Raw genomic sequence first — 25,555 nt, forward strand, 5'->3', positions numbered from 1 at the left:
CTGGATTTACAAACAGGGGAATATCTAGTAGGAGTAGGGAGGTTATATTACCTCTGTATTTGGCAATGGTGCAACTGCTACTGGAATACTGTGTCCAGTTCTGGTGTCCACACTTCAAGAAGGATGTTGAAAAATTGAAGAAGGTTCAGAAAAGAGCCACGAGTATGATTAAAGGATTGGAAAATGTGCCTTCTAATAAGAGACTCAAGGAGCTTAATGTATTTAGTTTATAAAATAGAAGGCTAAGGAGTGACTTAGTTACAGTCTATAAGTATCTACATGGGGAACAAATATTTAAATAATGGGCTCTTGAATCTAGCAGACAAAGGTATAACAAAATCCAATGGCTGGAAATTGAAGCTAGACAAATTGAGACTTGAAATAAGGTGCACATTTTTTAACAGTGAGAGTAATTAACCATTGAAACAATTTACCAAGGGTTGTGATGGATTCTTCATCAATGGACATTTTTGAATCAATCAGAATTGGATGTTTTTCTAAAAGAAATACTCTAGCATTCAACCACAGCTATTGGACTTGAAGCAGGAGCTAAGGAAGTTCTAATGACCTGTGTTATTCAGAGGATTAGATGAGATGATAACAATGGCTTTAAAAATCAGTATATGAATCTATACCCACTTTAAGGCACCTTTACACAGCTGGAGTAGTGTAAAAGAGGCCTTAGTGTAAATGAGAATCTGTCCTTTGCATTTTCTGAATTAGGCAACATTTGTAGATCCAGTGTGCAACTTGGCCTTGTATGTAAATAATAAAAAAAGAATGTTGATTGCTCTTACCTCTAAATCTTCATTCTCATCAATATTGTGTATATTTTGGTAGGCAGCAGTGTAAATCTCTAAAGCTTTTCCATGGAATAACATTTCAATAGTTATAAATTCAGAAAATATGCTCTAAAAATTAATTAAAAGAGAAAGGTTTTATTTGTATGCAGATTTATTAATTTACATGACAAAAGTACACTCCTGCTTCAAACACACAAAAACTGTATCAGAATTATATCACTGATATCCTAGGACACAAACAGCAAAATAGTTGAATGCATTTTTTTTAAAAAAAAGTTGGACTTTAATTCTAGCTATTAACCCCTAAGTCTGCTGGCAGCTTGGCAAACACTATCTATCCCATTGGTTCTCAAACTTTTACACCGGTGACCCCTTTCACTCAGCAAGCCTGTGTGTGCAACACCCTTATAAATAAAAACACATTTTTAATATTTAACACTATTATAAATGCTGGAAGCGAAGCAGGGTTTGGGGGTGGAGGCTGACAGCTCGCGACCCACCATGTAATAACCTCACAAACCCCTGAGGGATCACGACCCCAGTTTGAGAACCCCTGATTATCCTGTTCCCACTTCATATACCATTTTAATTCCTAGTGAACAGCTGACTAGTGACATATATGACAGGCACTGAAGAGGAAAATGATCGATCAGAACAAAACAAGCCTGCCTATGAAAACTCACACTAGCAGAGTGTTAGATTATCAAACTGATATATATATATGGCTGATTTACACAGCCCTTCTCATTCAAATGTTGCATTTCGTTTCCTTAAAAATATTCTGTGAATTACAACTTACCGATAGCCATCTACTGAAAACTTAAAATTGGTTAGGAAGAATCTATGTCTATTTTTTATTCTACTTCAGGGCTTTGGAGCAGAGCCCAGAGCTGGAGCGCGGAGCAGCTCAAGAGCAGTGGAGCTGCAGGTTTTTGCCTGGAGCTGGAGCGGAGCCGGAGCACAGCTCCAAAGCCCTAGTTAATACATACCACAAAACCCTACCCTCCCTTGAACATAAACAGTCACTGAATCTCCAAAACTATTGGGATGATTCTCATCCATGTTACTATATACTGCATAATGTTTTATCTTTTCTTCCTCCCTCATTCTTTCCTGTTTGGTCTAGTTATTTAATTTTTTTTAAAAAGTAGCCCACTTCAGTAACTTTATAGTAAAGCTGTGATGACATTTTCTAACCCCTTTTCAGTCATTTATATCCTTTGGGCTTAAGTGTCTTACCTTTGTCCTCTCAGATAAGAGGGAAATGAAGGACTTGCCCACTTGTAATCATTAAGAATCTGAAAACACTTCTTGTAATAGTAGGGGTTTTAACCCCCATAACCTAGCCGAATTCCAAGTTTGGTAATTATAATCTGCTACTGATAGCTGTTACTGTTGTTCAGAATTGCCACTTCATTCCACCCACAAACGCAAGTATCTACTGGGGGGGAATATGGCAGCTATTTAACAGTTCAGTGAGACACTAAATGACATTTTAAGGCAACAGTTAATATTGTATCCAAATGAAATGATGAATAACTAGTTGATTTTGTGTGTGTGTAATGTTACTTGAGTATTGAAATAGTTGTGAATATCACAGTATTTGCCCCAATTTGTGTTTGTGCACAACTCACGTGAACTGGAAGTGTTGCCTAATCTTGCCAAACAAACAGCAACTAAAACCATTTGACATATCAAGAGTGATGCCATAAATTTAAATGTGAACTATATATATATATATATATTTTTACATGCACACCTTTATGTCCTTTATTTTCTGTTTCTCAAAATTGTCAATGGTTTCCTCCAACTGCCGACTTGTTCGAGTTGCATCCATCGAAGCTCTCTGTAGATCACTTTCAGCCTTTAAAAATAACCAAATAAAGACTGTTATTCCTCGAATTGATATTTAAAAAGTTGTGTACTATGCTTTACTTTAGAAACCAATAGGCTGTCCTGCACATGCAAGTTACTATAGTTTAGACTTCTTGTGAGTTGGACATTAATATCACTTACACAGAGGTAGAGCCCTTCAGAAGAATTTTCAAAGATTTGTACAAGAAAAAAAGGAAAATGTAGAGAACATGAACTATAAATCCTGATGTAAAAAAGTATGCTAAGCAAGTGAGTCTTTAAAGCAGTGGTGGGCAATCTGTGGCCCGCTGGCCGCATGCGGCCTGTCAGGGTAATCCACTGGCGGGCCGCGAGACAGTTTGTTTACACTGACCGTCCGCAGGCACAGCCGCCCGCAGCTCCCAGTGGCTGCGGTTCGCCGTTCCCGGCGAATGGGAGCTGCAGGAAGCGGCGGCCAGCACGTCCCTATTCTATGGAATTCTATGGCCAGCACATCCCTGTTCTATGGAATTAGTAATAAATAAACATACATCATCTTCATCTCCTCCTTTAGGCCCGAATTCAGCAAAGTTCTTAGGACTATCTTAATTTTAAGCATCAGTAACACCTTCCCTGTTCAGCAAATCATTAAGTATGCGCGTAAGTGTTTTCCTGAATCCTCCCATAATGCACTGCAATAGACAGCTTTTGGCATATCATGTTTGTCTGATACAGTTCTGTCCTTACTGGTATTTAGTAAGTAGTAGATACTGTAATGTTAATTATATTATTGTCATGGTAATAGAATGTTATTCTTGATCCACTTTAAACAGATATGGACATATTTTATATACTAATTTCTTAGGGAAAACAGAATGTTGTAATACAATAGAATAATAAAACATGCATAGTTTGAAATTAAATAATTAAAAGATTTTATTCTGATGTTTCCTCTTCAGAAACACAAACATGCACCTGTGACTGAAATTATTAATAAAGGAAAATATTTTTGATGAAAATGAAAGTAAAATATTTATAGTACAATTGTTACATGTGACCTTTGGTAAAAAGTCAATATGCTTACATAAAAATTATTTTTATCTACAATGTCTATCTTTAATACATTATGTGTGTTCATGTGTGAAATATTTGATACACCAAAAATACCCAGTAACCGTGAATGTTCCTTCTGGGAGCTTGTCACAAATATGCTATAGCAGAAACAGTTGCATGCTTCTGTATACTTAAAATATAGAATGGAATATTATGCTGCAGGTAGTCAGCAGTCTTTTGGAGGAGAGAGCAGTTCTATCAGCCTATTTCACTAATAATTTTATAGTAGTCTACCAGTTAGAGTTAAAAAGGGGTCTTATTAATGAGTTAAGGTAACCCATATGATAGAAAAACATCATTGCTACTACATGTTAGGCACATATCTGGTGGTCATCACCAGGGTAGACAGCTGCTAGAAGTGGTGCAGGTTTTCTTTATCACATAATGTTTAATCATTATCAGACATCAATCTGAAAAAAATAATCAAATCACAAAAAGGGCCAAAACTCAAAGAAACAGTTTAATTTTGACCAAAATTGGCAGAAAGCTTCTAAATACAATTGATAATGCAATTATGTACTCAAATAGTACTGTTCTGAAAAGTTTGGGAAATATTTAGCCCTAGGTGATATATTGTATGCATTTTCCCCATACTTTTTTGCCTTCAGTTAAAGCAAAAGTCTGTAGTCACATAACAATATGAGCTTGTTTGTACCATGTAATACATCAAAATATTTGTCATTATTTGTAGAAGGGGTTGATTTGAGAAAAGTTTTTCTGTCTGCTATTTTTATGAAGTTGTGCAGATAAGATGACCCTACCCCTTAATTATAAAACATATTTTTTGATGTTATCTGCTTGGCTGCAGACATAAGTCTAAAACACACCTGGTACATCTGTAATTATCTTATCTTCTTACCATCATCGAATACAATGACAATACATGTAAACTACTTATAAAAGGAATGACTCTTAGTAGAAGAGCTGTAGAATGTCTTGTATGAATAGATCGTGTGAATAATGAAGCATAACCATGTACTCTTATATAATCCTACATATAATTATGAACTACTGAATGTCTAATGAAACACTCTTTTAACCTCAGAAAAATAGCCACAGTAATTTGCAGATAGTTGAAACATTACTATTCTCCCTCAGAACCTGTCTGAAGTGCTCAATAGTCTCTTGCTATACTCGTCACTGTCACAGTACCATGTATCAGAGCACACCAAATCTTACCTACAGCATTTCCATCACCTTGTTTCACAAGTACTCTCACACTCATACTGTGCAAAGGCGAGGATAGCTTCTGGAGCAGGTAGCAGCACCATCATGTTAGAAACAAGATGTTCTGGGCTAAATATCACCCATCCATTTTTGACAGGGGACACTTAAAAATACTGAGCTGTTGTGTGATTCTATCTGTATGATTGATAATTTGCATGTTTCAGGTGCTACCTGAAGGAGACCATTGTTGGTGGCAATTTCTCACTTGTTTTCATCTTCTTAGCAAACATTATCCAGAGATGTTTGCTTCTTATCACAGTACAATAAAGATACCATGGAGGCATAGAGGAAGAAAGAGAGGCAGCCTATCTGAGCTGCACTGATCTCAAGATGTTTCAAACTTCTGTGAACTCTGGGTGCTCAATTTTTGTCTTCAGTCATCTTTTTGTACATGAAAGCTGAAGCAGAATTACATCCACTGACAGCATGAATGTCTGACAGTGTAAGACATGTCCATTCCCAGCTCCATAGCCATTCTGTGCATGGGAATGAATCTCTTCTTTTGGCCAACACCAGTTTTGAAATAGAATTCATTTTCCCCAAGAGTAGAGCAATATCTTGGGCACATAGATGCAACATCTGGATCTAAGCTCCACATTAGCACCCTATTTACTGAGTGTTTGCTTTGCATGAGCAATATGCAAGAACATGTGTGAATCTGCTTCCTTGTGATATGCCTTGAGTTCTGGTATTGCAGAATGGTTGCCAGATGCTACTTTTACTGCTTGTGAGATGTCATGAAATCTAGCAGCAAGGTATACTTCACAACCAGGTAACAATCTCTGTTCATACTTCATAATTCAGTCATAGAGAAGAAATTCTGTAACGTCTGATTTACTCTTTGAATTTGATATCTTCAAGCATTGCTTTGGTAATGATATTAACACAGTGGGGTTCCAAATGTCTTGCATTTGGACGTTCCCCCTGAGGTCTCTCTCACCAGATGACTGATTCTTCATTTGCATGCTTGTCACCAACAAGAGCAGTGTCTTGACATTTTAATCAAAGGATAATGTTCAGCAGCTGATCAGACAGCTCCCCAAAAGTTTTGCACTTGGCAGTATTAGTGCCCACCATCTGCAGAAGCATCATGAGGTCAATAAATAGCTAATGTTGGCTCATCGGATGATAGTAGCTCAACCACTGACAGATTTTTCTCCAGCTAAGATGGTGTGTTGCTCTTTTGGGTCTTTCTTAGAGATCCATCCAAATTGAAGAAGGAAAGTGGGAGAGGTGCCAACTCATACTTCAACAAACCCTGGATATCAACATATCTGAACTTGGCAAGTGCAGTTAGCTTGCTGAATGTCTGACAAAAGTTATTGCTTGTGCTGTCTGCTTCTGCTGCTCAATTGGCTTGTTGAGATTACCAAATGATTTGAGATTATATCTTTTTATGAAATCAAAGAGGTCTACCTCACCCCTTTGCACTCGACTGGTTACAAACCACTTCATTTATTTTATGCCGTTCCCTCTTATTATGCACAAACTTTCTGCAGTTTCAGGTGGAGCCACAGTAGACATTGCAATGTACACAAGCAGCTTTCTGCTGTCTGGGCTTGTTCCAGGTTCAGTACTAAAAGGATTTGTCATTCTTTCAGTCACAATTTTTGTAGTATCATGGACATTTTCATCAGCAGTCATGCACTCTATGGTTGTTTCTTTGTGGGGATCTGCCGCTGAAGGCTGAATTCCACACATTTGTTTTGTCATAGCTATTAATGAGTCAAGTAACACTTGGTCAGAGCCTTATCTTCTGTGCAAAGATGCTGATGCTTCCCATAATCCTTGTTGAGAGATTGCTCAATGGCCACGCCATGCCATATATCACTGAAGGGTCAGGCAGTCTGGTATACTGCTCCCAGATTATCAACTAAGGCATGATATATATCTGGCTTCTCCTCCTCCAGAAGTCTGTCTTCTGCTACATTTACACAACCCCATCTAGCAAAATTCACCTGACCACACTGGAAGTCAAGTGGAATAATCTCTGTGAATGTCAAGCTCCATGAACCTATCATCATCTCTCTTTGCCTCTATGTAATCCATCAATAGTTGGACCAAATCCATTACATAGTTTTCCCAGAAGTGTATTCGAACAATTTTTTCCTTGGGTAACATAAGTGTCTATGAGCTGGCAGAGTGATTGGGTGCTGGTCATGAAATCTGCCATAGCATTTTAAATATTGATAACATTTTATAATTAGGATGTAGGGGTCTTCTTATCGGCAAACTTCATATAAATAGCAGGCAAAAAAAAGAACCTTCTCAAATCAGTCCATTCTAAAAATAATGACAAATATTTTGATGTATTACATGGTACAAACAAGCTCATACTGTTATATGGGAAAATGCATAAAATATATCACCTGGGGCTAAATATTTCCCAAACTTTCCAAAACAGTACTATTTTTGAGTACATAGCTGCATTATCAATTGTATTTAGAAGCTTTCTGCCAATTTTGGTCAAAATTAGACTGTTTCTTTGAGTTATGGCCCTTTTTGTGATTTTATGATTTTTTTCAGTTTGGATGCCGATAATGTTTAAACATTATGTGATATAGAAAAAACGGTACTATTTCCAGAATCTACATCCACCCTGGTGATGACCACCAGATATGTACCTAACAAGTGGTAGCAATGAAGTTTTTCTAGACGATGGGTTACGCCTTAGTGCCTAAAATGGGTCTTAGCTGGTAGACTACAGATTTCCCCACCCCAATCAGCCTCAATGAGCAACATCAACATCAACTCTGGGGGAAGTTCATGTCCCTATGGCTGCAGGAAAGATCAATAAAATTGCCAGGGTGGTAAGGAGACAAAATAATGGAAACAAAGCTAAAATTAAACAAAACATAACGTGAAAGTTTGTCCCACACTTACTTTCCAAAGAGTTATTCACAATAGGATATAATCTTTCCATAACCCTCAGACATCATACAACAGACATTTAAACCTACTATCAATGATAGAAAAATGTAGAAAAATTGAAAATGTGAATATGGTGACTGAAAACATGTCAGATACTCTCAGGTACTTTTTGTTTAATAAATGCTACTATAGCAAATGTTATAAGCTATAGCCAATTAGCTGTCACAAAATATAGCATAAAGAATTTGTGATTCATGATCAATGTATGAAATAATCACTTTAAAGACAATTGCTTTTACATCTCTTTCTAAATACAATATTTTTAATTACTGGAGAATCAACTACTTCTTATATTCATTAGAAACAGAAAGGATACAATAATGTGTCGATCTGATGGATTCCTCTGACGTGTCCTTTCCAGTTGAGATAACTGTTTAGCCTCTCGATTCTTTGCTGTTAAAGTTGCTTTGAGATCATCCTGCAAATATATTTATACCATTTTGTATATATTGAAATAGAGCTGGGGCATATAAAATACATTTGTCTGCATTTATGAGTTGTCCTGAAAACTTAAGACAATTTTTTTTTGCTTTAAATCAAACCAGGTTTTTATAGACTAATCCTGTGAAGTGATGAGCACTTCCTGAAAAAGAGATCAATGTGAACTGAGGGTACTCAACACCTTGCAGGATTGGGCCCCAGGCTGTGTGTGCCATCTTTTAAATTTTTGGAGGGAAAAATGTGAACGAAAATCAGGAGTTCTTAAAGCAGAGTTTATTAGATGGGCAAAAAGCGCAATTCTACAATCAAGAAAGAGGTCAACTTTGGCTAAAAGCCCATGCTGGTTCAGTGGCAAAGTGTAGCCAGTGTTTAGAAATAAAAAAGCAATATATAACAAATAGAAAAAGGAGAAATAGCAATCAATATAAATTAGAAGTATGAAGTGCAGAAGATTGATAAGGGAAGCTAAATACATTAGGGAAAATCCAAGGCGGGCAAGACTAGAGTTTTAAAGTACATTAGGAACAAAAGAAAGCATAGCAATGTTATAGGCCCACTACTAGATTAAAATGGTAAAATTGTTATTAATGATGCAGAAAAGGCAGAGATGCTCAATAAATATTTCTGTTCTGTATTTGGAAAGAAGTAGGATGATATACTCATATTATATGAGAATGATGAAGTACTTTACAGTCCATTAGTAACTGAGGAGGATGTTAGACAATATCTACTCAGGATAAACATTTTTCAATCAGCTGGCCTGAATAACTTGCACTCAAGAGCCCTAGAAGAGTTAGTTGAGGTGATCTGTAGCCCACTGATATTAATTTTTAGTAAATCTTGGAATTCTGGGGAAATTCCAGAAGACTGGAAGAATAATAATGTTGTGCCTATATTCAAAAAAGGCAAACAGGATGATACAGGGAATTATAGGCTGGTTAGCCCAACGTTAATCCCTGGCAAAAACAGAACAGAAGCTGATACTGGATTCAATTAATAAAGAATTCAGGAATAGGAATACAATTAATGGAAGTCAACATAGTTTTAAGGAAAACAAGTCTTGTCAAACAAATATATTTAGTTCTTTGAGAAGATTATAAATTAGGTTGATATAACAATTATACTTGTAAAGTGTTTAACTTAGTATTGCACAACATTCTGATTAAAAAATGGGCACTATACAATATCAAGAGAGCACATGATGAATGGATTAAGAACTGGCTACCTGACAGATTCCAACAAGTAGTTGTCAATGGGGAATCATCACTAAATGGGAGTACAGTAACTCCTCACTTAAAGTCATCCCGGTTAACGTTGTTTCGCTGTTACGTTGCTGATCAATTAGGGAACATGCTCGTTTAAAGTTGTGCAATGCTCCCTTCTAACGTCATTTGGCAGTAGGGTGACCAGACGTCCCAATAAAATCGGGACTGTCCCGATATTGAGCAGTTTGTCCCGCATCCCGTCTGAAGTACGGTCAGGATGCCATTTGTCCCGATATTTTTGTTTCGGGCACGGTGGCCCATTTTTTTTTTATTAGGCGGCGGCGAGAGGCAGGGGGAGTGCCTTTTCAATTGTTACACTCACCAGGCACATCTGTGTCTTCGGCAGCATTTCGGCAGCGGGTACTTCTGTCTTTGGCGGCTTATTTATTACCCGCTGCCGAAGACCATCAGCGACTGAAGGACCCGCCGCCGGAGTGCTGCCGAAGACCCGGACGCGGTGAGTGTAACAATTGAAAAGGCGCTCCCCCTGCGGCGGTCCCGATATTTTGAAGTTATCATCTGGTCACCCTATTTGGCAGCCGCCTGCTTTGTCCACTGCTTGCAGGAAGAGCAGCCCATTGCAGCTAGCTGGTGGGGGCTTGTAACAGCTTGGCAGCCCCCCCATCAGCTCCCCGCTCCCCTAAGTTCCCTGTGCTGCAGCCGCCCAGCAGGCTATCAATCGGCAGTTCAGCTGTCCCTCCCCCCCACTGTCTTGTGCTGCTCCTGCCCTCTGCCCTGGAGCTGCTCCCAGAGACACCTGCTTGCTGTGCAGGGTGGGAAGGGAGGGGGCTAATGTCAGGGTGTCCCCCTCCCTCCTGCTCCTGCACCCAGCTTACCCCTTCTCCATATAGAGCAGGGTGGGGACACGGATGGAGAGAGACAGAGAGAGCTTGGAACAGCAGCTGCTGTCTCAACTTCCTGATCCACTTAAAAAGACAATGCACTTTTTTTACTTAAAGGGGAAGTGTGCATCTCTCTCTCTCTCCTACACACAAGGTGTGTGTCTGTCTCTGTCTGTCTGCTATGCTGTCTCCCCTCCCTCGCGTTCGTGCTGCCCTGTGTGAGAGGCTACATTAACAACGTGTTAACCCTTGAGGGCTCAGCCGAGTGCTAGTTCATCATTTAGCAGTAAGGCATTCCCTGGGAAATATCCCTCCCTCTTTCACTCTCTAACTTCACCACCTCAACCAAGCTTCACAATCATCATAGCTGTGAACAGTATTAAATTGTTTGTTTAAAATGTATACTGTGTGTATATCTATATAATATATAGTTTTTTGTCTGGTGAAAAAAATTTCCCTGGAACCTAACCCCCCCATTTACATTAATTCTTATGGGGAAATTGGATTTGCTTAACATCGTTTCGCTTAAAGTCGCATTTTTCAGGAACATAACTACAACGTTAAGCGAGGAGTTACTGTATTTCAAGTGAGGGTCTACTGGGATCAGGACTAGGCCTGATTCCTATTCAAGATTTTCATCAGTGCACTGGAAGTAAATATAAAATCACAGCTGATAAAGTTTCCAGATGACACAAAGACTTGTTTTAATTCAAATTAAATTAGTTCAAATGTGAGGGGTTAATTCAATTAACACAGTAAAGTCTCTTTATTTCATATATACAGAAATTTAGTTGTTGTCCTAAAGCATTTGCAAACATGTTTTACATATCTCTTCAAAATAAAAATATACCAGGATTTACAGGGAATGCCATTTTGGAGTTCTGAGATGTGATATGATGGAGTTCTGTTGCTTTTGCAAGTTGCTGCACATGCACACTATTCTACATGTACTCTATAAGCCACTCTGTCCTCCCACCCCGCAGCTGGACACCGTTCTCTAGAGGATTGGACCCCCTCCTCTCAGCTGTTTCCTGAACTGCATCTGCTTCACACATGTTCCCAGCTGCAATTCCAATGTATTGTTGTGAGTTACACATCTATACATTTTTGTTGCAGTAATTATTTTTAATAAGAAAAGTTTAAATAATTTGGTATACTTAACAAGCTTCACAAAAATGGCCATGAGAATACACTAAATTTTGAGAGAAAATACACCATTATAGTACCTACCCTTTTAAGTTTTACTATGGTCCCGTAACTTTTCAGAGGGTCAACCACTTTGGCTTCAAGCCTTTCAACCTGGAAAAAAAGTCAAGTTACCCAAGTCCTCTGCATATTAAATGTATTTCTAGAAAACTGATTGCTTTAAGAGTAATGTTGATTCTATCCGACTAGGATTTTAACCACATTCACTGAAGAAACAGTGGAAGCAGAGGTTGTATATATATATTATATGTATTTATATAGGCAAATGCAGAACCAATAAAACTAATCAAGAAATAACTTGTCTTGATTAATCCCTAGTGTAACTTCTTTTATTTCAATGGCACTATACCAAATTAGGCTGGGAATTCTAAGAACTGACTACTGGAAATAGACAATGTTAAATCTCTTACATTCTACAGCTTTTAAGAGATTAAAAGTAAACATTTGTTTTTAAATGTTAGATTATGATTTAAAATTGTTTGCTCATTAATATGCTTTAAGAGATGCAAAGCTCCAGATTTTTGAAAGCTATGGGAGCAGCAAACTATATACTCAAAATATCAGAAATATTATGCACATATATGAAGGCATTCAGAGATATTTACATTTTGAGATTTTGTTTTAATACCTTCTACATGGAAAAACAGATGAAAACAGACAGGTAATGGAGCTAAGACTATGCATGTCATACAATATTGTGTCTGTTTGTTACTTTAGAACAGAAGTTGGTACAATAAAAGATATTACCTCACCCACATTGTCTCTCTAATATCCTGGAATCAACACAGCTACAACATCACTGCATACAAAAATGGAAGTTATTGTTACTTTGTCCTTCCTCTCTCTCTGCTTCTACCACCCCTTTTGTCTTGCCTACCTGTGAGCTTTTGAGGACAAGGACTTTTTACTGAACGACTGTAGAACACATAGCATGCTAGTGCCCATAATAATAAAGTATGTGACACTGGCAGCCAATCAATGAACTGCCATCCTTATTCACTCATTTACAATTATGCCTTTCATCATACTATGCTCTCTTTTATATAGATATGCATTCTTTTATAGGGGCACATTAACTTGTTAAGTAACAAAAAAGAGCTCTGTTGCTACACAATTTATAAAGCAAAGTTCCAACTCCAATTGTAAAGCTTTACAATTACAAACAAAATAGAACCAACGATTTTAAAACCAGGGATCTTAAAAAGAAAATGTTGTGATGAAAGAAAAAATGCCAGCCAAGTTAAAGTTAGGTTCCACAGAGGAAGAGAAATTTTGGGGAAAGACTTGTTTCCTAATTATTATTAATGGACAACGCTTAAGATCTAAATAAAAACTGATTTACAAGGTACATGACTGTGAAGGGTACTATCAATTATCTCAATTGTTTCAAAGTTCGACATGAGTTAAGCACTGCATTAAGAACTGGACTTTTTAGAACCATAAATGTTTATCCTAATCTTTACAGAGCTAAATCCCATTATTTTTCTATGCTGGCTTTTTGTCTCCTGACTTTCCTCCCATCCTCTGCATGTTTTTCTAATCTTCCTCTTTTATACTCAACAAAGAAACCAGGTTTGAAACTGGAGATCTACAACACTAGATGACTATAGCATGCTGAAATTAAAAGGCTCTTAAGCTAATACTCCTGGAACTTTTATGAATTAAAGAACTTCAAAATCTTTTTAAGTATCTGGTGCTGTTACTGAAGAATGAATGGAATCAGCAGTCCTTATGAGCTATTTCACTTGCTAGTTCTGACAAAATACTTATGAAAGCTGCTGCATAAATTGATGCCCACAAAGAGGAGAAGGGGAATGGAGACAGATGGATAACAAGAGATGGAACTTATGTAGCCATTCCCTGTTCGCTTTTTTATCCTTGTCTCTATAATGTCTTTGCCCCCCAACCCCACCCCAATTAATTGTTGGAATGGTGGAAAATGGCTTGACTGAAGGGCCACATTTTTAAAGGTATCTAGGTGCCTAAAGCTGCAGAAATGTGTGCCTAGTGGATGTGGAGAACTTGGAGGGCTACTGATTTTTTTTTTTTTTTAAATATGCAGGACTGTTTCCCTTCTCCCTTTGTATGGTTACTCAGCAGGCGTGAAGGGGTTAATTTCTTTCTTGAAACAAGACAAGCAGTACAGTGACTGTGGGGAAGTTGCCTAGCTTGAATGAAGGAACTTTCAGGAACTAAAATCACTGGGGGGTAATTAATGCAAAACCTTTGACAGATAAACATGTCTGGAGTAGAGAAGTATCACCTTCTGGAGGAAATTGGCTATACTTGATTTGTTTTTGACTGGGTTCAAGATGCCCAGCAAACAAAGTATTATATCAAGTGACTAGCCTGATATAGAAGAGGAGTCACTTTCTCTCCATGGAAGAACTGATATGAACTGTGAACAAGAGGGACAGACCCCGCAGAAAGGGTTTGAAGGACTGAAACTGACCAGGGTCCTGTATGGTAGAGAAGTATTACATGGTAAGCATGCAATAAGCTATTTATTGTTTTATGGTATGTTTTCTCTGTAAAGCTTTTGTTTTAAACAAACTGGCTGGTCACCGGTCTATCCTGTCATTATCTCAGGGAAAAAACAGGACAGCAGGTTCTGAACTAGACTCCAACTTGTTAAGATGATCACAGTGAATTGCAGGAGGAATTACAGCCTAAATCCCTGATCTGGTGTGAGAGGAATGTGGGTTCCCACCTTGAGAAAAGTGACAGATAGGACCTGAGTGGGGTTCCCTCAAGGAAATCAAGAAGGGGGCAGAAGTGCAACTACCTTGGGAACTGTGACAATGAGATTCTCAAGAGTGCTTAGATGCCTAACTCATTGAAATCAATGGGAGTTAGGCATCTATGTGCTTCCAAAAATCCCACTATGCACCTATCTGCATCTCTAGATGCCTAAATACCCTTAAAAATCTGGCCCTAAATACATAGTGAAAGGACCAGACATAGCGCTTTTATTTTCAATTGCCCTTTCTGAGTAACAAGGGCTGAACCTCTTAAAGGTGAACTTCAAAAGAAAAAAAGGGATTTATGATTTTTTCTTTTGTTTCTTAATGTATACAGATGATGTTAAAGGCTTCTTTGGGGTTTTTAAAGTTTTTTTCTATTTCCTTTTTTCTTTATAAAAACAGCAAGAAGGTCAACAATTGCATTCCCCTTTTCAGTTAGCGTACTCCTTGGTGACTCAAATGTGAAGTAGGAGCTTTCTGAGCTCTTTAGTAAAGGGGTAAGAGGTATCCTTAATAAACTCCCAGAAGTTTTAATTAAATAGGTGTTAGCTTAAAACAGAATTTTAAACAAGCTGAATAAAAATCCATTGCATTCTAATTATGCGCCAATCCTGCAATTAGATTCATGTGGCTGGACTCTTGCACACGTGTAGAGACTCACTGAAGTCAGTGGAGCTCCATGCTAGTGCCAGGGTTGACCCTTGCAGATCCACTGCGGGATCAATACCTCTCTTCCTTGATACATTTGATGTCATAAAATCACCCATTTTCCAGCTGTCTACAATAACTTATAACAAAGTGAACAATACCTGAATTCTAATTCAAAATATGAGCAAAAAAACCCAACAACTTTAAAACACATTGAGGCATTTTTAGGTATTATAATGAATGGAGAACATCCCCATCCCAATAAATAGATGGCCACTTTTTCTCTTTCGCATGTTACCTTTTAACATCAAAAAAAGCTTTGTTTAGAGTGAACTTAAAATCATGAACCAAACTCATCTAGGTAATATGACCTATTTCAGGACAGTGTCAAACTATTCTTAGGGCCCTGATCCTGAAAAAAAAAAAAAAATTATGTGTTTAACTTGACTCATATGAGTCATCGCATTGAAATCAAAGAGACTATTCACGTGTGAAAAGTTAATCATCTGCATAATTCTTTTCAGGAGCCTAATTTTGGGAGTACAAAGCATAACAACACTGGTCTACAATTTTTGAGAAGTCATCTGCTTCAGAGATAAAATGTGCTATTTATTATGTATTTTGATGTGCTGAATTCAAATATGACAATTAAAACAACTGATTGGCTACTGTTTCTAAGATATTTAAGTTTTTACATTTTATGTCTATGTATATTGTGTAGATAGTAGAGTTTTAATCAAAAATTGTAAACCTAGGTCTTTTCATGTGTTTATGGTTGCTTTACATGATAATATTTCACCTGTCCTGTTTATGTAACACTTTAAAAATCAGCAAAAGGGTTATTTAAATCAAATTTATTATGAAACAAAAGCCAAAAAACTATTCTGTACATAGTTTAGTCCTATTCAGTGTCTACTCGGCGCTTCTTGGCTTGTCTCTTGTATTCATTAAATGGAGCATCTCTTGTCACTGTCCAGCAATAGTCTGCAAGCATTGATGGGCTCCATTTGCCCTGATAGCGTTTCTCCATTGTTACAATGTCCTGGTGAAATCGCTCGCCGTGCTCGTTGCTCACTGCTCCGCAGTTCGGTGAAAAAAAATCTAGATGAGAGTGCAAAAAATGTATCTTTAGTGACATGTTGCAACCAAGGCTTTTGTATGCCTTGAGGAGGTTTTCCACCAACAACCTGTAGTTGTCTGCCTTGTTGTTTCCGAGAAACTTTATTGCCACTAACTGGAAGGCTTTCCAGGCCGTCTTTTCCTTGCCACGCAGTGCATGGTCAAATGCATCATCTCGAAGAAGTTCACGAATCTGAGGACCAACAAAGACATCTTCCTTTATCTTAGCTTCACTTAACCTTGGAAATTTTCCACGGAGGTACTTGAAAGCTGCTTGTGTTTTGTCAATGGCCTTGACAAAGTTCTTCATCAGACCCAGCTTGATGTGTAAGGGTGGTAACAAAATCTTCCTTGATTCAACAAGTGGTGGATGCTGAGCACTTTTTCTCCCAGGCTCCAATGACTGTCAGAGTGGCCAATCTTTCTTGATGTAGTGGGAATCTCTTGCACGACTATCCCATTCGCAGAGAAAACAGCAGTACTTTGTGTATCCAGTCTGCAGACCAAGCAAGAGAGCAACAACCTTCAAATCGCCACAAAGCTGCCACTGATGTTGGTCATAGTTTATGCACCTCAAAAGTTGTTTCATGTTGTCATAGGTTTCCTTCATATGGACTGCATGACCAACTGGAATTGATGGCAAAACATTGCCATTATGCAGTAAAACAGCTTTAAGACTCGTCTTCGATGAATCAATGAACAGTCTCCACTCATCTGGATTGTGAACGATGTTGAGGGCTGCCATCACACCATCGATGTTGTTGCAGGCTACAAGATCACCTTCCATGAAGAAGAATGGGACAAGATCCTTTTGACGGTCACGGAACATGGAAACCCTAACATCACCTGCCAGGAGATTCCACTGCGGTAGTCTGGAGCCCAACAGCTCTGCCTTACTCTTGGGTAGTTCCAAATCCCTGACAAGGTCATTCAGTTCACCTTGTGTTATGAGCTGTGGTTCAGAGGAGGAGGATGGGAGAAAATGTGGGTCCTGTGACATTGATGGTTCAGGACCAGAAGTTTCATCCTCTTCCTCGTCTGACTCAAGTGAGAATGATTCTGGTGCATCAGGAAGCGGCAGTCCTTCTCCGTGGGGTACTGGGCGTATAGCTGATGGAATGTTTGGATAATGCACAGTCCACTTTTTCTTCTTTGACACACCTTTCCCAACTGGAGGCACCATGCAGAAGTAACAATTGCTGGTATGATCTGTTGGCTCTCTCCAAATCATTGGCACTGCAAAAGGCATAGATTTCCTTTTCCTGTTCAACCACTGGCGAAGATTTGTTGCACAAGTGTTGCAGCATATGTGTGGGGCCTACCTCTTGTCCTGATCTCCAATCGTGCAGCCAAAATACAGGTGATAGGCTCTCTTAACCATAGTGGTTATACTGCGCTTTTGTGATGCAAAAGTCACTTCACCACAAACATAGCAGAAGTTATCTGCACTGTTCACACAAGTACGAGGCATCTCTGCTCACTTTGGCTAAACAGAAATGTGTCCCTTTGCAAAATCAAACACTGACAAATAAGAGAGCACGACACTGTATGATTTCTAGAGCTGATATAGGGCAATTTGTTCAGCAGAGTGATGTAAGCTTCGTTATGATTGCATCATCCATGTTTTCTAGGAATAACATGATGCAATTCATATCATGTATGACGCAATACCAGCTTCAGATTGCATCATTCATTGTTTTGCCTAAAAAGCAAGTACTGTCCAAACCCAGTCATAGATTTATTCATAGATCCAGTCAAAGATGTATTTTAGTCATTTCTGGTTTAAATTGAGATCCCTTCCCTTTATAACTCACTTATCCTCCGCCATTCCCAAGTCAAGGGTCGTATATACTGACCCAATAGCATATCTTGAAAACTAGAGCCAATCAACAATTTTAAGCATCATTTTCGTTCTCAGTGACCCAGAATTAGTAAAGTTTGACTACATTTATTTCAGAAGCATTTTGGCTGTAGAGCAGTGTAATTTAACATGGAAAAAAGAAACACAAATAACATTTAATAGATTTTGCAGAAGAAATGACTTACAGTATCATTCCAGTTTCCAGAAGACAGCCCAAGTCACAAAACCAAAAAACAAATTTATTAAGCATAATCTATAGCCCAATAAAATCCATTGGCTCTTCTCATCTCCACTGAAGACCTGTTATCTGTCCCTCATTCTTCAAAAGGTGTGAGAAGCTACTCAGGGGGACTATTCACAAGACATGAAGTTAAGCATGAGCATAAGGCATTTCACAATTGGGGCCTAGGTCTGCAGAAAGGTCACTAGTAGGGTAAACTATGAAAGTTGATGGGGCTTATTTTGCTTTGTTCCTAACACGTTTGTTACTAATGCATTTAAAAGTGGTTTCCCTCAGTCTTAAAAGAGAACCAAGGTATACATTATGGTAATCGTATTAAAAAGATAAGTTTGCAAGCACAACATGCACAGCTTTAATTCTATACCTCTGCTTGGCGATAATCTTGAAGTTTGGAAAATTCATCTGCAAAATTTTTCAATCCAAGTTTTAAGCTTGGTGTCTCTGTAGCTGCATATGCATATATTTCATTTACTAGCAGGTCTGCTTTGTCTCGTAGTCTAGCAGTTTTACGTACATATGCAGCAAATATTTGGCACAATTCACCAAAATGTTTTTCCACATTTGAAACAGCCTCTCGTACTTGTCTAGTTTGATTGTCCCTAGAAACCAAGGAAAAATGAAAAACAAGCAAAAAAACCAATATGATTACAATACATACAGATTAAACAGGTTTGACGGTACTGTCATCACTATACCATAAATATTTCAAATTGGTCATTTTACTTTTCGGCAAAATGGAAATTTACTAGAGGAAAATTATACTTAATATTCCGATGTGGTGTTTGCTTATCTAAAAAAGACAAATAAAATAATAAAACATTGAGATTTATATTCCAGCCGGGGGGGAGGAGGGATAGCTCAGTGGTGTGAGCATTGGCCTGCTAAACTCAGGATTGTGAGTTCAATCCTTGACAGGGCCACTTAGGGATCTGGGGCAAAATCAGTACTTGGTCCTGCTAGTGAAGGCAGGGGGCTGGACTCAATGACCTTTCAAGGTCCCTTCCAGTTCTAGGAGATAGGATAGCTCCATTAATTTAATTTAATTTTAGCCTAAGACTCACCAAACTGAACTTTAAAAAGTAAAAATACAGTAACTGAAGAGCCAAACCAGATACAGCTATATACTTGAGAAAAGCTTCATAAAATTCCTATGCAGTTAGATGCTTTGGAAATCTCAAAAGCGATCTATCTGCATCTTTAGACACCTCCATACATTTAAAAATCTGTCCCAGAGAAATGAAAGCCCCAGACACTTACACACAAGCTTAAATTTAAGCATGAGTGGTCTCACTTAACTTAGTTGCCCAAGATTGACAGGAAGTCTGTGGAAGAGCCAGGAACTGAACCCAGGCCTCCTGAGTCCTAGTCCAGGACCATAACCACAAAACCACCCCAATCTCTTAAAATATAAAAATCCCCAATACATTAATGTGTGAATGTTAAACCATTATTAGAAATAACATGCAAGTCTCTGAATGTCTATCTGTCACTGGGTAGTAGAACATGTTATTGGAATAGGTGGATGGATGGAAACACCTTTTTCATCTGTAGTTCTCAAAGCCCTTTTCAAAGAATCCGAGTATCCATATCCCCATTTTACAGATGGAAAAACTGAGGCACAAAGTGGTGAATTGATTTATCCTAACTCACACACAGCAAGTATGTGACTGGGAACAAAAAGCCAGGTCTCCTGATTCACAGACTAGTGATCTTTCCTTGGAATCTACTCAAAAGTGCCAGTGTGCATTGGTTTTGAAAGTAAAGTGTTGTAACTATAGAAGTAAACAAAGTCTATTAGATTCAGGAACTCATTTTTTCCCCTGAAGTCCTCAATACCAACTCCATAGTTAGGCTCATTTCAATTTTTCAAAGTGCAAGTTTAAAAAATTTGTTAGGCATGACAGCAAATACTGAATACAAACAAAATTACACCACTTATGTAAAGATCCATCTTTATTATCGTTTGAAGTAAATCCGTTCAGTATTTTAGAAGTCTCAGTGACTTAAAGGACATAATCAATTAAAAAAAAAAACAAACCCTGCCTCACTTGTCTGAATTTTTTTAAACTTACAAATGTTATACCTAATTTACTATAACTGAAAGAATAAAGAGTTTTTCCCCTTGTTTTTAACTGTATTCAATTGACAACAGTTTGGGTATAGTCATTTTCAATGTTTCTTTGTATTGTTAGTCTGTTTCTCGTGTTTTAATGCAGGTTTTTCACACAGCAGCAGAGGAGAAAAAGTATTTTAAAACAGGAAAATATGAACGTAAACCCCACAAAAATCAGCAGTGAGACATTGAGGCAGGCATAGTACCAGAAAACAACTTAACTTTTATGGGGTACTGCGCAGGCATAGGGCTCTGCTTATGTCGATTGCAGGATCAGGGCCTTAGTTTTAATGGTTCTAACTTTCACAAGAGGTAAATAAAATCTAGCACAAAGAGTATTAGTTATTTAACCAAACAAAAAATAAAAAGCCTAATTGTAAGAAATATTAACAATGCTATCTCCATCACAATAGCAAACAAAGAAAGTATTAATTATGCAATACCAACAACATAAAATGTTGCAGGGTAAAACACTGGTGCATAACATTTTATGTGAGCCCTTTGGTTAGGTGGGAGGAGGGGTATTTACAGAAAAATATGCCTGCTCAATGGAACTCAAACAATATATGCTCCAATAGAGCTTAGGAAGTCCTTGAAGCAGGTACCTTCTCTACCTAACATCCTTAGAGTTCATAGGTATGGTCTTGTGAAACAGGGTGGGTTGTCAAAAACATGCAAGGTAAATTTTCACGTATCAACATCTTAGACTGAATGTATTAACCATAAGGGTAAAATAATATATATGTAAATTACTTTAATTGGTTATATTTTGCTTTTTATATGAGTACAAATTTTAATACTAATACAATAGCTATGTATTTGATAAGAAGTTTACTAATTAATTCAGAAACTCAAGCTAATGATGGGTTATGAGTAGGACTTAAATTTCAACTTCCAACCAAACACCTGCATATTTTATACCAGGGATCGGCAACCTTTGACACGCGGCCCATCAGGGAAATCCGCTGGCGAGCCGGGACGGTTTGTTTACCTGCAGCGTCCGCAGGTTCGGCCGATCGCAACTCCCACTGGCCGCAGTTCACCGTTCCAGGCCAATGGGGGCTGCAGGAAGCGGCAGCCAGCACATCCCTCAGCCCACGCCGCTTCCCACAGCCCCCACTGGCCTGGAACGGTGAACCGTGGCAGCTGCGATCTGTCAAACCTGCGAACACTGCAGGTAAACAAACTGTTCCGGCCTGCCAGCGGATTTCCCTGACAGGCTGCGTGCCAAAGGCTGCCAATCCCTGGTTTATACTTATTAATCTTCTTAAACCACTCCATATATTGAAGTCAAGACTTATTCAGTTGGCATTAATATTTTGCTTGATACTTCAGTCTCCTCCTCCTCCTATCTGTTTAATGAGTGCCTTCAGTTGAGGGTCTCACCTCTGCTGGTCCTACATATCACTATATAGTAGCACTTCACTGCTACTGGCAACATAATTCTACTGCTGCTGAAGTTCATATGATTCTCATCAGATTCATTCCATTGCTTGGTGCCCACAACAATATGATACAGACCCAATTCTGCAAATGTTAACTACCAATTGCAGAGTACTGTAAGAAGTCCCATTGGCCCCAATAAAACTGCTCAAACACTGTGCTTGCTAGGGTATGGAAGATCAGGCCCTATGTTATTAGCAACACAGGTCAAGATCCTTAGCCTTGGAATTTGCTCACATCTCACTTATTTGGAGGAAAAATTTAAAACTTCTTTCATTTGTGTAAATTGCGATTCTAACAGCTTGAAATGATCCTGGCTCTTAATTTTGACCACTGTCACCAACCTTCCAAACCCAGAAAAATCAAAGCAAATTCAGTACTTCAAGACCAAAGTATTGTCTCTCAGTCTATATTTTCTTGACAAGACAGATATGTGAAAATACATGCTGAAAATGAACATGTGTGTTATGCTAAGTCTTTCAGAAGAAAATACCATTGCAGAGGAAGATCAGTTTATGTTACCTCAAAGTAAGCAGGCACAATTTGAGGTAGGGAGGTTGTTTTCTTTTAAAGACAAATACCAGGGGATAGTCTCCTAGCTCCCAATGGTTTTCTCAAGTCTGCTACCATCTAAATAAGGAATATTTCACAAACTGAGTGAGAGTATAAAAAAACTCATTGAAAAGCCCATCATAAAAATCTTTCTTCCACAATTAACACTAATCTAAAAATAATCTCCAATGTGGGGTCCCTCCCCTCTCCTATTGAACCATCTGACGCTCTTTACATATAACCACCACCTCCCCACATCAAGTAATGAGAGTGACATTCAGCAACTTTGTGCCTACAGTTTCCCCATGTGAACAGCATTCAATTCTGAGAGATAGGAATTACATTTCCTTAAAGGAAGGTGTGAAAAGGTTAGTTTGTTTTTAAAAATGCTACTTAAAGGCCACAAAAGGACGGACACCACAAGGCTTGATTATATTAGCAACTACTCTTCATTTTATCCCAGAATACTAAACCTAGATACATTTTGTTACCTAGACTTTATAGTGATGGGCACAGTATGAAATGGCTTAAAACAGACAGCTGGGATGAGTGGACGAGATTGGTCATGTATAGGTGCAGGTAACTTTTTTGTTGGAATAGAGCCGGCTTTATTTTCACTTTGAACATCCTGTTACCCTACCCAAACTATTTTATTTAGACTTTTAAAAACTATTTTTGGCAACCCCCCCCCCAATTAAAACACAACATAAAGACTGGATTCATCCCCTTAGACAAATATAAAACAGCTAATCTGAAGACAATAAACCCAGCACCCCCAAACCTCAGGGCACCCTGTCTCAAAAGCCTGGGGCTGATGGGTAACAAATAAGGACTGGAGAAGCCAAAGAGCCAAACTCTCCCTCCTTCCCTCTCCCCCAAGCCTAGTCACAAATAACAGGGAGGGACTCTGCCCCCTCTCCCGCCCCTCCTCCCACTAACGGGACTCCGTCTGCCTGCCCCCCCCCCCAATAACGAGGGCTTTGTCTACCCCCCTCCCCGCGCTCCAACAGCCCAGACCTCTCGGCCAGACGCGGGCGGGGGAGGGGAAGCGCCATTCTAGGCCCCCGGGCCAGGGGGCACCGCACTTACCTGGCGTCCAGCCCGCGGCCTAGCATCATGATGGCGGCCGGGAGCGAAGGGGAGCCGCGGCGCACGCTCCGCTTACACCCAGTTCCCATGGACACCGAGCGCCGCCCACGGCCCGGGCTGCTGAGCCTGGCCCTCCCCCAACGCCTTTCTAGGGTAAGAGTGAGACTGAATGATGCCAAGACTCATTGCCTCCCAGCCAGTCCCCTGTATAAAACATAAAAGACGATTCTGTATCCTAATAATGACAACTTCTATCCACCAGCCACATACGTCTCTTTTTCTAGGGCTGAGGACAAGGTAGCTGTGACATCCAGCTGGCACTACCATCCAGAGTACAGAGAGAATTTGCAGCATTCCTGCAAGAGATATACAGCTGTGTATCTGATCTCTATTGAGGATCGTCTAACCCCGAGTTTAGAAATGTTCTCATCAAGAGGCCTCACATACACTCTTACCCAAAGCCCATTGAAGTCAAAGAAAGATTCCCACTGACTGGACTAGGATTTTTGAATCAGACCCATTCCCCGGACGTTGAACAACATGGGAGATATGATCTCCTTGAGGGATGCTAGGAGTCTTTCAGCAATGGCAAACAGTTGTCCATCATCACAAGGAACCCCTTGTGTGCAAGCCTCAAGCACATAAACCAGGGCAGAATCTGGCAATCCAGAAATCATTTCAGCCACCATTGAAGCGAAAACACCTCTGGACTGGAATGTAGCAGCATTTCAGTAGTTAGCATATCCTGGATATATATGTAGAACATCACTGCAACATACAATCACCTTCATTTCAGATAATGGAATAGGCCAAGGTGCGTTACTACAAACTGATCCACATGGGCACAGAGGTCCATCTGCAAGGATTAGCTTGCATTATCAGGGTCTTATACAGTACTGGTCTGTTGTATACGTGTTGGTCTGACTGCCCCTTTTGACCCAGCACATGTTGTTTTTATGTTTTATAACTTTATAAGAATGTTCTTATTTCAAGTTGAATTATTTTTTTAAATTTGCAGAAGTTTTCTTACATATTCTCTTACATTCTTTAAGTTTATTATTATTCTATTTGCAGATGTAGCTATGCCAGCAACCTCTCCATCTTTCTATCAAATTTGAGCCACATCAATCACAGTAGTATGTAGGTGCCTGACATTCTGAAAATGAGCATAAAAAATGTAATTCCAGGTGAACTCTGCTATTGCCATTCTAGCTTCAACAACTTCTATGTTGGTTTTTAAATCCCCCCTCCCCAGCTCTCTCCCTTGTATTTTTGTTCATTTTTTGAGAAGAGGACCCTACAGTTCCCTTGCTTGAACCATGGGTCTTGAACAGCAATATTTCTGTCTTTTTTTCTCAGGATCAAGAGACAGGTTCTGGGAGCAATTATTTGCTAATGTAGTAGTTATCGGTTCCAGGTTCAGGGTTGTGACGGGGTCCCCGGGGTGCAATGTGGACTGTGGGACTCTTGAGCCCTCTATCCCACCAACTTGGGCTGGCTCAATAGAGAGGCTCCAGCCAATTGCCCCCAGCTCCCCAGTCTTGCACCTCGGGACTGTACTGTCTTACACTGCTCAAGGCTCCCTTGGGCAGTGCAAGTTCATTAAGTAGTTCACCTCTCCCTCAGTGTGGAGTGGACACACACTAGCCTTTGTAAACTGACTTGAGATTTCCCAAGCACTTCAACCAAAACACACTGTTTTAAGTAAAATATAAAACAGATTTATTTACTGTAGAAAGATAGATTTTAAATGATTATAAATGGTAGGCATAAAGGTCAGAGATAGTTACCTTAAGAAAATAAAAAGTAAACACGCTTGCTAAATCCTAAATTTTTAGTCTAAGCAAAAATTGAATCACACAGCTTTTCTCATCCTGATAGATGGTAACAAGCAGGTTGCAGTTCCTTAATCCACATGCTGGGACTAACTTCCAGCTAGGGACCAATCTTCCCCAGTTCAAAGTCTTTTTCCTCCAGACCTTATTGTTGAGATGGGGGGAAGGGAGGAGAAAAAGGCCACGTGATGATGTCACTGTCTCTCTTTTATACTTTCTTCCAGTTTGCTGGAAAGAGCTTTGCTGTGA

At 39.0% G+C, this 25,555-nt stretch overlaps 1 protein-coding gene across 1 annotated transcript in view; it reads right to left on the reverse strand.

Moving 5' to 3' along the window:
* Positions 1-23,560, reverse strand: part of CIBAR1 (CBY1 interacting BAR domain containing 1) — a 33,808-nt gene extending 10,248 nt beyond the window's left edge. The window contains exons 1-7 of the mRNA XM_065399376.1: positions 23,472-23,560; positions 18,639-18,873; positions 11,686-11,754; positions 8,224-8,325; positions 3,612-3,617; positions 2,563-2,667; positions 798-911 (exon numbers count right to left, since the gene is read on the reverse strand). Coding sequence (XP_065255448.1) covers positions 798-911; positions 2,563-2,667; positions 3,612-3,617; positions 8,224-8,325; positions 11,686-11,754; positions 18,639-18,873; positions 23,472-23,560 — 720 coding nt within the window. The remainder of the gene's footprint in view (positions 1-797; positions 912-2,562; positions 2,668-3,611; positions 3,618-8,223; positions 8,326-11,685; positions 11,755-18,638; positions 18,874-23,471) is intronic.
* Positions 23,561-25,555: the final 1,995 nt, after the last annotated feature.

Source organism: Emys orbicularis, chromosome 2 (assembly GCF_028017835.1).
Source record: "Emys orbicularis isolate rEmyOrb1 chromosome 2, rEmyOrb1.hap1, whole genome shotgun sequence".
NCBI classification, from domain to species: Eukaryota; Metazoa; Chordata; order Testudines; family Emydidae; genus Emys; species Emys orbicularis.